Below are 10414 nucleotides of genomic sequence, written 5' to 3'. Positions count from 1 at the left end.
ACATCGCCCCACCGTGTCCGATGCACTGGATCGACCTGCCCTCGAGGTAGGAGCCGATCAGTCGGCGGAGGTATGCGGGGACGCCGTGATACTCCAGCGCCCCCGCGATCACCGACCAGGGCAGGGTGTTGAAGGCGTTCCTTACATCTAAGGATAACGCCATCGCCACCCCGCCCCGGGATACGGCTTCATCGGAGAGGGCCCGCACGCGCAGAATTGCGTCGATAGTCGAGCGGCCCTCTCTGAAGCCGTATTGCTCCGCCGAAAGATCGGGACCCGTCTCGGTCAGGTGCCGGACGATGCGGGCCGCGACGATCCTCTCGAGCATCTTGCCCGCTTCGTCCAGCAACACGATGGGGCGATAGCCCGCGGGTGAGTCCGCGGGGCGCCCGTCCTTCCGCAGAAGGACCAGTCTGCCCGTCTTCCATTTCGACGGGAACCGTCCCGACTCGAGGCACGCTTCGAAAAGCCCCCCGAGCCGGTCCCCTAGGGCCTCGAAGGCCAAGCTCCAGACCCGGCCGTGAACACCGTCAGGGCCGGGGGCCGCGTCCTTCGCTCTCATTCTGGACACGGCCGCATGGATCTCCGCCCCCGTGATAGGGGGAGGGGGCTCCTCGGCAGCGGGAACGCTGGGGCGACGCGGAGGCGTGCCCCACGTGGCGTCCATCTGGGGGGGCTCAAAGTCTCCCCCCGCTGCTGGCGGGAAAAGCGCGGAAACTATTTCCCGCAGCTGCCGAGGCTGGAGCCGCTCGGTCACCGGGAGCGCCCACGGCTGCAGTTCCCTGCGAACCATCTTGTATGGGCGCCCCCAGGGATCTTCGTCGAGCGACTCCAGGAGAGTCTTCATGCTCTGCTTCTTGGCCTCGCCGATGGCCAGCTGCAACGCCGTCTGCTTTTGACGACAGTCAGCGTGCAGCCGGGCCGCCGTCTCCGCGAACGTTGCGTCGCGACTACGGCGGCGGCGGTGGCGTGCGCTCCGGCGGCGCGCCCTCACGCACTCCTCTCGGAGTCTTGCGATCTCGGGCGACCACCAGAATGCACCCCCACGTGGTGCTCGGGGGCCGACCCGGGGCATGGCGGCATCACAAATGTTTGCCATGGTGCCCCGGAACCAGTCGACCTCCGCATCCACGTCCGCGAGCCGCGCGGGTTTTGGCGCCCACGCAGCAACAGCGGCCGCCTCCATCAGCAACTCCTTGTTCATTCGTTTCAAGGCCCACCTGGGGAACGAACGGGGCGCACCTTGCGGGAGCTCTTCCTCACCGCGGGCGCCCGCGGCTGACGACGACGACAAGGAGGAGGCAGAGAGCTCGAATCGGACGTATCTGTGGTCCGAGAGCGTCTCCGCCCCCTCGAGTACGCGCCAGCCGCGGGTGCGGCGCACGGCGGACGGGGACGCGAACGTCACGTCCACGTGAGATTGCCCGTTCCACCGCACGCAAGTCGCGACCGTGCCTCTGTTTAGAAGACAGAGGCCGGTCGCGATCGCCCACTCCGAAAGGGCCTCGCCTCGCGCATCCGTGCGGGGGGAACCCCAAGCCGTGCACTTGGCATTGAAGTCCCCCGCGACGATGACAGGGCGGGACCCGAGGCGGTGTAAAAGCGCCTCGAGCCCGCCCAGAAACCGTTCGAATTCGGCGAGGCTCCTGTTCGGAGAAAAGTACGCCCCGATCACGACGGTCCCGTCGATCCTAGCCGCGACGTACCCGGGTCCCCTGGCCACCATATCCAAGGGGGGTAACGCCGCGGACTGTCTCAACACAATGGCCACGGAGCCGTCGACGTCCCCCATCCAGCAGTCCTGGTCCGTGGGGACGAAGTACGGCTCCGCGGCGACAGCGACGTCGATTGACCACTCCGCCATGGTGTGGACGAGGAGATCCTGTGCCCTGGCGGAGTGGTTCAAATTGCACTGGAGGAAGCGGTGGACGCAACCCATTACGGGGCTACGTCCATCGCTCCCTCGTCTGTCCCGCCCTGCGGCTCGGCAATAGCCGCGGCGGGAACTGACTCGCCGGCTGCCTTTGTTGCAGCCGGTTCACTCCTTTTTTTTACTTTTCTTTTTCTTTCCGCCCCTCCTCATTTTGGTAGAGGAGGGGGCGGATTTACACGCCGGGCCCCCGGCCCGGTGGTCGGCCTTCCTTTTAGCCGCGTCGCACAAGACGCAGTGCGGCGCGGCTGAGGTGCAGGAGGCTGCCTTGTGCCCCGGTTGGCCGCAGCGGAAACACAGGTTGCTGCGGTCCACGGTCGAGGGGCACTTGGCGAGGCCGTGGCCGGTGCCGAAGCACCGAAGACAACGCCACGGCCTGCTCTCCTGCAGTTGCACGTGGGCCACTACCCAGCCCACGCGCAGCCATCCTGGGCTGTCCGAAGGCCGACCCTGTGGAGGAGTGGCCAGGAGGTTCGCCGTTGCGATGGGGCAACGCGCCCACGCCGTCCGGGTTCCGGAGTACGTCACCCGGAGCTCCCCGACTTTGACGTCGGCGAGGGCGCAGTTGCCCTGCGACGCAATGGCCGCGGCGACCTCCTCCTTCGTGGCGCATTCGTCGAGGCCCGTAATTTTCACCTCCGCCATTTTTACGGGCCGCGCGATGCGCACCACCTCGGGGTCCGGCAAGATTTCCCGCAGACGGACCGCCAGTTTTTCTGCCGCGGCGCTGGAATTCGCGCCGGGACATTCCACTAGGCGGGCCCCGTTGGCCGTCTGCCGGACCCTCAGGCCACCCTCCACGCCGAGGGCGTCCACATTTACGCCGCCGCGCGCCTGGGTCATCACCTCGTGGTAGGTGATGCCCTTTTCTTTGCCGGCCGGCAGCAGCTCCACTACCACTGCAGCCGACCGCGGGGCGCGCGGCCTCCTTCGTCCAGTCCGGCCCCTAGGCTCCGCTCGACCCTCTTGGCGGGGAGCGGTGGCCGCAGGGGCGGGCTTGGGGCGCGGCGCGGTAGGCGCCGCTACCTTTTTGGGCCCTCGCCGCACCACCGTCGTCCAGGCCTCATTCATGTTGGCCGGGGCGGGAGGCAGTGGGCGGGGCTGGGGGGTCGGTGCCGGTTTGGCGGCGTTGACGCCTCCCTTTTTCTTTGTCCGGCTCCTGCCGGGCCCTGCCTTCGCAGGCTGAGGCGGAGCAGGAGCGGCTACCGGTTTCTTTGGGGGGGCAGATCTTGTTGCCCCCGCAGCTGCAGGCGTAGAGGCTCCGGTTGTACGAGCCCCGGCCGGAACAGCGTCAGAAGTGGCCGACAGTGTCGCGGGTGTTGCAGCTTTCTTCGGTCCCCCGTACGCTTTCACAGTAGCCGCTCCCTTGATCTTTCGAGGTGCCGGCACAGGGGCACCATCTTTCGCCTCGTGAGCCAGGGGCGGCCTCGCACGCTCCACCCTGGAGCTGCGCGCCTCCTGTATAAGGAGCTGCCGCCTCAACTCCTCGACCTCAGTGAGGCCTTCCGCTTCGGGCGGAGGAGGGACAGGGGCCGAGCTGCGTTGCCGCTCGATGAGATCGGCAACCATCGTTCGCAGCTCGGCCATGTCGACGCGGAGCTGACCGTTCTCCGCCCGAAGATGGCCATTCTCTTCTGACACTTGCTCGAGGCGGGCGTGCATCAGATCCAGCTCCTTGCGTTGGTCCATTGTCTCTTCATTTGTTGTGCGGCTTACTATCCTTTCCATGCGCTCTGCCAAGGTGGCGGCTGCTGACTTCATGGCACGCACGTAGTCGCCCTTTAATCCCTTGGCCGATTTTGTAGCTATGGTGGCGACCATGTCCTTCACTATTTCGAATGCTCGGATGTGGTCATAGGGACCCACCTCCGTCAGGGAGCGCTCCAGGCGCTCGACCTCTCCTATTTTTATTTTTCCTCTTGCCTCACGGCCGGCGGCCCTGGAATGCGCCGAGGAGGCAGCAGCCAGTCCGCGAGGAAGACTATCGTCACAATCAGTGGCGGGCGGCGCCGCAGCAGCCGCCGGCCCTTCCGCCAACGCCATGTATTTGGCGCTGACAGGCTCACCCTCCGAGGAGTCGGACGGAGCGGAGGACGCCGGCTGACGAGCCGACTTCCGCTTCCGCCGAGTCCGCTGCCGAACACAATCAGCAAACAGAGCTGGCGTCTCCCGCCCACTAGACGCGTCGCCCCTTGCGGAGCTCCGCGCCGAGTACAGCGAGATCAAGCTCTCACAGCGCTCGAGGCGCACGGTGGGGACTCTGTCCCTTACGCGACCCGTGCTGTCGCCCCCTACGTCTTGGCATTGTTTGCCCCCCCCAGAAACGGTGGGGCAGCGTGCGGCCGATCGCTCGACCGCACGGAGGGATTCTCCCCCCGCGGAGCGGGAGGTACCCTCCTGGGGTAATAAATCTTTCACAAGTGCCATGGTTTTCATATTTCCTTTTTGATTAACCAGGGGTCGGTCCCCTGGGGTCTGGTTGGTACCCTTGGGACTGGACTCCCTCCAGCCATTCATCCCATCGCCGGGCACCAGAGCTTAGGATTGGGGCATTTTTTAAAGAGGTTTACGTCCTCGCGGCCCCGTGCCTCGCGGCAGCGGCCCCCGTCCCCCACGCGGTGAGGATTACGGGTTGGCCGGCGGCCCGCCGAGTGCAATGAGCAACACGACAGACCACCGCCCGACGCTCAAAAGAGCAACAACCACGAAGCCACGCCGGTATACCGGTACCCCCCTCTGGAGGGCGTGCCCCTGTAGCCGAAGCCGGGGACATGGCGACCAGCGGCCGGAAGATGCGTAAGCAACGCCGGCTCACTTCTCCATCGAAGGGCAGGCCAAAAGTGGCCCACCACCACCCGTGGGCTACGTCCGAAACGGGTCGGACGTGACCCGAAAAAACAAAAAGGGGGAAGAAAGGGGACAAGAGAGGGAGCCCGAGCGTCTCCAGGAGGAGCACCCTTCAGCGAGTGAAGGGCGTGGAGAGCCCGCAACTCCCCCTGCTGGTTTTGGTCCGCGTCATCCGATCTCTTTCGTTGCAAAGCCTAACTAGGCTACCCTACACCTACACCTAACCTACCTCCCTAACACCTAAGAATCCTTGCAACGAAAAAGATCGGACGATACCCCTGGGAGTGGGACTGTTCCCAGAGGATCCCGTTATCCGCCACCTACGGACGCGCCCGGTGGAAGTCCAGCAAAACTCCCCCACAGACGGAGCCCCCGGCCACGCAGAGTGCGCGCCGGGGGGCCCGCCCAGGTCCCTCGGGAAGTCATTTCAATCCTACAGCTTGATTTTTTTTTTTTTATTGCCTTTATAGGCAGACGGGCATACGTCTACGGCAGACAGCATTGATTCGTTAAAATAGAATTTTTTCAGGTATTTTAACTTTAAATTAGTCTACTGTAAGTTCTTCTAAAGTTCACGCATTTTCGCTTAGTCACGTTTGCCTTTCAAGCGTCGATATTATGTTTTTGTAAAAGACGATATTTTCGAGAGTAGACTAGAAGCACGATTATTTATACTATGATAAAAGTGATCATAACATCGTGCGACTTTAAAATTACTTAAGTACTTACTAAATAAAGGAAGTATATAATCGCATACAGTCAGAGTCGTCTAAGTTATATAATAAATGTAGGCACTATATTCTTCATTATTAATTCAACTATTGTAATATATTAGCTGTGTTTATTATATGAGTCGGCCTTGTACAATCAAAGCTTAATCAATTACTCCGAGAATAACATGAATAGTTTTATTAACTAATACTATCATCATACATATGTACATTCGCCTTTTTGATTGGTATTCCCGCAGCCCATCTCATAACTTGAGTCAGCTTGGAGCAATTAGTTAAAGAATAAATATATTTCTCCTTTTTCTTTGTATGTGTTGCCAAGAATTTTTCATGCCAAGTTTTTCTTAATTTTATGTTATCACGTTGCTGTTGTGGAGTGTTCGCTAATTAATTCTATGTTGTTTGTTGGTTGAAATAAGCTGATTTAGTTAAAATATTTCTAGAATTTTTAAGTACCTTTACTGCTTTTGGGATAGCGGTGAAGCGTATAACACTCAATAAATGGTTGGTAAGTTCAAATTCATAGTCCAATAAATAGATTTTTACTGGTGGTAGGACCTCTTGTGAGTCCGCACGGGTAGGTACCACCGTCCTGCCTATTTCTGCAGTGAAGCAGTAATGCGTTTTCTTGTTGAAGGGTGGGGTAGCCGTTGTAACTATACTGAGACCTTAGAACTCATATCTCAAGCTGGATGGCAGCATTTAAGTTGTGGATGTCTATGGGCTCCGGTAACCACTCAATACCAGGTGGGCTGTGAGCTCATCCACCAAGCTATGCAATAAAAAAAAGATAAATTGCAATAGATAGCTAATATTAGACAAATAAGTCAACAAAAAGCTCCATAGTATGTGTGATAATATATTATTATCATAAGGGAGTGAAATTTGTACAAATCAATAAACTACATATCATTTAATTTTCCAAAAGACAAATTATTCAAATTGGACTAAAAATGCCATGATTACACATTTACATTTCGATACAAATAGTCAATGTAACACAAGAAAAGTCTTCCCTTTGTCTCTTATATGTAACGCACTGGCAATATACAATTACCATTAGCTTCTATTATTGAATGATAAATAAATATAGGAAAAAACCTTCTAGCTGTGAATTTTATTTATGCAATTGATAGTTAACTAGTTTACGAGTGATCGCAGGTTAACAATAATCAGCACAATTCAGTTTTTACATTTGAAAAAAGATGCAATATTTCAACTTTATTTAAATCTCATTTTAAATTGTGTGATGAAAACGCGATGTTATACTGAGAGATTTTCTCTCAGTTTGAAGCTTAAGCACTCGTATAAAAACAAGTGCGAAAGATCAATTTCACATCTCTCGGAAGTCGTATGGCGACCATAGTCAGCGCCAAACGCCTTGGCACCCGGATCCCACGAAAATATTCCCTAAGTATACTAAGAAGACAAAACAAAAAGTAGATGTCTCCAACGTAAGCAAAACTAGTCTTTAATAAAACTTCACCTATAATAGTCAATCAAATTTTACATACAAATAGAAAAACCATACCCATAAGCTGGCAAGACCGCGTATAACTGATTCATATCACGGCTTCACCTGGGGAGTTTGGATGTTGGCTTGTTTATGGAAAGTTCGAGAACTGGGTGTCGGGTTTGCGTGGAAAAGTTAAGTGAAACAGCTATCAAAAGAAAATATGGTTTCTTTGTCGCCCACTATATTTTGCGGTTGTAATCCAGTGCTTTTTAGACAAATACTATTAGGCTCATATAAAATTATCATACAAAAATATTAACTATATTGCAAGCAAATTGCCATAGCATAGGAGAAAGCTGGACTTCATATTTATCAGATCCATTCCATTCCCCTTTATTGATATTAATGGACGTGTATATATTTAATTTAATAATATGGGAAGCCGAGAACACAGAAGACGTGGAGAATCATAGTGCATCGAGCGATCTACACTTCAAGCCAGACACGATCTTCGGCAATGAAGAGACTGATTAAGAAGAGGGAGAATCATACATATTATTTGATATAAAGAATTAACAGTGATTTTCTATTTCATTTGCATTATGCAAATGAAATAGAAAATCACACGAAAACAGAGTTCATTGCCTTTTCATTTTTGTTTCATACGTTAAATCACAATCACGAGTGAGAAAATTTTTCGCGCAAAATAGATTGAGGTTTATTTAAGTCGCACAACCGACCTGTTCGCTTTGGTTTCTTGTTCAAACAATTGTTCCTTTGCGAAATACATTTTTTTTGTCAACGCATAGCTACAAGGAAAATAGGCCGGGTTATTATGGTGGTACCGAGAAAAACAACTCTAGCGAAAGAAATTAAATCATAAAGAAAAATGTATCAAGATAATTAAGACATTTACAAAAGAATTGAAGCGAGTTTCTTGCTATTGTCTTTTATCCGTCTCTCGCTAAATTTACAAGTGAAATTCTTAATGAACCGTATAACTCCATTACTAGATTTTTCGTTCCTTTTTTTTGTTTCTTATTGTGTTTAAGATTATTTTTCTAACAGACATCTATCTGTCTTAAGAAAATTAAAGTGCTTCAAAGGGATCGGTGAGATAATTGAAGTATTCTTTTTGCGCGACCTATATAGAGGAGGGTCGTTGTGTTTACCAAAGTCTATAAGAGCTTAGCAAATTTAAACGCAAGAAGAGATATTTTTATTTACTTTTAAATTTATCATAGTTCAATATATTGTATAGCTGATCATAGATAAAATAGACGTCTTCTAGAAATTAGATATGCGTATAGTTTATTAAGTGTTTTTTTTTTTATTAATTCACGGTATAGTCTTTCTGATTTTTAATGAATAGACTCACATCTTATGACGACATCCACCTTAAGGTACTGCGAATTCTCCAGCGTTTGTTTACAGTAGTATCCTCACCTTATTTGGATTGATCAACCCCCTACACATTATTTTTCTACTGGATTGGCTCTAGTTATTACCAAATACCTTTTCCTAATAGTTCATTATTCGAATAGCAGATACTATTTATTATCTGTAGCTGTAGAAAAAATACAACCATATTTTTTTTATAATAAAAAAATATTTCAAAAATATCATTCTAGGTTTAGTAATTCACAATTCAGTAAACGAAACATTCGTCTAATATCCATTTTTCGATTTGAATGTATATCCGTTTCCCATTCTAAATGCAAATACGTTAGATCGAATTCCAATTAAAATTTATAAGGCGACTTTGTTTTTATTCACAACACTGTAATTGAAGGATCGTTCAGTTTTCAACGGGCTTCACTTGGGCACTGTAATGGTTTTGTTATGTGGAGAAGTTTATTTTATTTTATTGCTTAGATTCCACCTGGTGTTCAGTGGTTACTGGAGCATATAGACATCCACAACCTAACCTAACCCACCTTGAGATATAAGTTCTAAGGTCTCAGGTATAGTTACAACGGCTGCCCCACCCTTCAAACCGAAAACGCATTACTGCTTCACGGCAGAAATAGGCGGGGTGGTGGTACCCATCCGCACGGACTCACAAGAGGTCCTACCACCAGTAATTACGCAAATTATAATTTTGTGGGTTTCATTTTTATTACACGATGTTATTCCTTCACCGTGGAAGTCAATCGTGAACATTTGTGGAGTATGTATTTCATTAGAAAAATTGGTACCCGCCTGAGATTCGAACACCGGTGCATTGCTCAACACGAATGCACCGGACATCTTATCCGTTAAGCTCTTGTTATGTGGAGAAGTGGAGAGCTTTACTTGAAATCGACGTACGTTTAAAAGCAATCCGGTCCCTTCGAGTACTATCTTTGTACAACATCAGATCAATTCAAATCTGATTCAAAACGCAGACTGCCACAACAGTCTTCTTGCGTTTGAATTGTATCAAAATAAAACGTGGCGAGTCATAATAATATTTTACCAGTGCTGTTTTGGTTTTTGGTTTTGTTTTGAGTGGTTACTGTCACCCATGGACATCAGCAATGCTAGTGGCAGAGCCAATCTGCTGCCTACCCTTAAGTACTCTCCATAAGCCTTGTTTGAAGAACATGTTATAGCGCTCGGGAAATACCGCTCATTCCAAAGCCGGATGGTACGTGCCAAAAAAGGTACCTATCTGGAAACGCACTGTGGATGAACGCAGTGATTTTAAGTGTTTTTTTATTTATTTATTGCTTAGATTGACTGATTGATTCTAAGTAGTATGAGTGAACTCTACTGCGGTGGTGGGCGGTGTGATGGTAAGAACGAAATGATGGGATAATTTCAAACAATTGCTCAGAGCACCATTTTTTTTTTATTGCTTAGATGGGTGGACGAGCTCACAGCCCACCTGGTGTTAAGTGGTTACTGGAGCCCATAGACATTTACAATGTAAATGCGCCACCCACCTTGAGATATAAGTTCTAAGGTCTCAGTATAGTTACAACGGCTACCCCACCCTTCAAACCGAAACGCATTACTGCTTCACGGCAAAAATAGGCGGGGTGGTGGTACCTACCCGTGCAGACTCACAAGAGGTCCTACCACCAGTGCCAACCACCAATTGATGCGGTGGCTCGTTTTTGGTGATATGTGTTGGTGAAGCGTATGAGATTGAGGTCTATCGGAGACAGGGCGGTATACCTGTCATTTTCTCCCGTAAAAAAAGTCATATAATGGTGGTAAATGACGTAGTAACTTTCAAAAAAAACGGTTAAAATAATTTTATCTAATTTTTTATAGCTGCTATTGACCGATACTTTATATTGCATTCCGTTTGTCAATGGTATACGAAGATCCCAAAGTCTTAAAGTTTTATTTATGCGCAGATCTATACACTGATGGGGTAATTTACGAAACTAACTAACTGCTTTCAAAGTTTGCGTAAAAAGCATTAGCTCAATATTCAACTGACAACGAATAAATTAATAT

General features: G+C 50.5%; 1 protein-coding gene across 1 annotated transcript; it reads right to left on the bottom strand.

The window, feature by feature from the left end:
- Nucleotides 1-1812: 1812 nt before the first annotated feature.
- On the bottom strand, nt 1813-5195 carry LOC149502669 (uncharacterized). Its single transcript, XM_089728741.1, has one exon. The coding sequence runs from the start codon at nt 4445-4447 to the stop codon at nt 2039-2041; it is 2409 nt and encodes an 802-aa protein (XP_089584867.1). The 5' UTR covers nt 4448-5195; the 3' UTR covers nt 1813-2038.
- Nucleotides 5196-10414: the final 5219 nt, after the last annotated feature.

Source organism: Bombyx mandarina, chromosome 07 (assembly GCF_030267445.1).
Source record: "Bombyx mandarina strain Sakado chromosome 07, ASM3026744v2".
Classification (NCBI taxonomy): domain Eukaryota; kingdom Metazoa; phylum Arthropoda; class Insecta; order Lepidoptera; family Bombycidae; genus Bombyx; species Bombyx mandarina.
The sequence above is the reverse complement of the archived record's forward strand: the minus strand, read 5'-3'. Positions and strand labels throughout refer to the sequence as shown.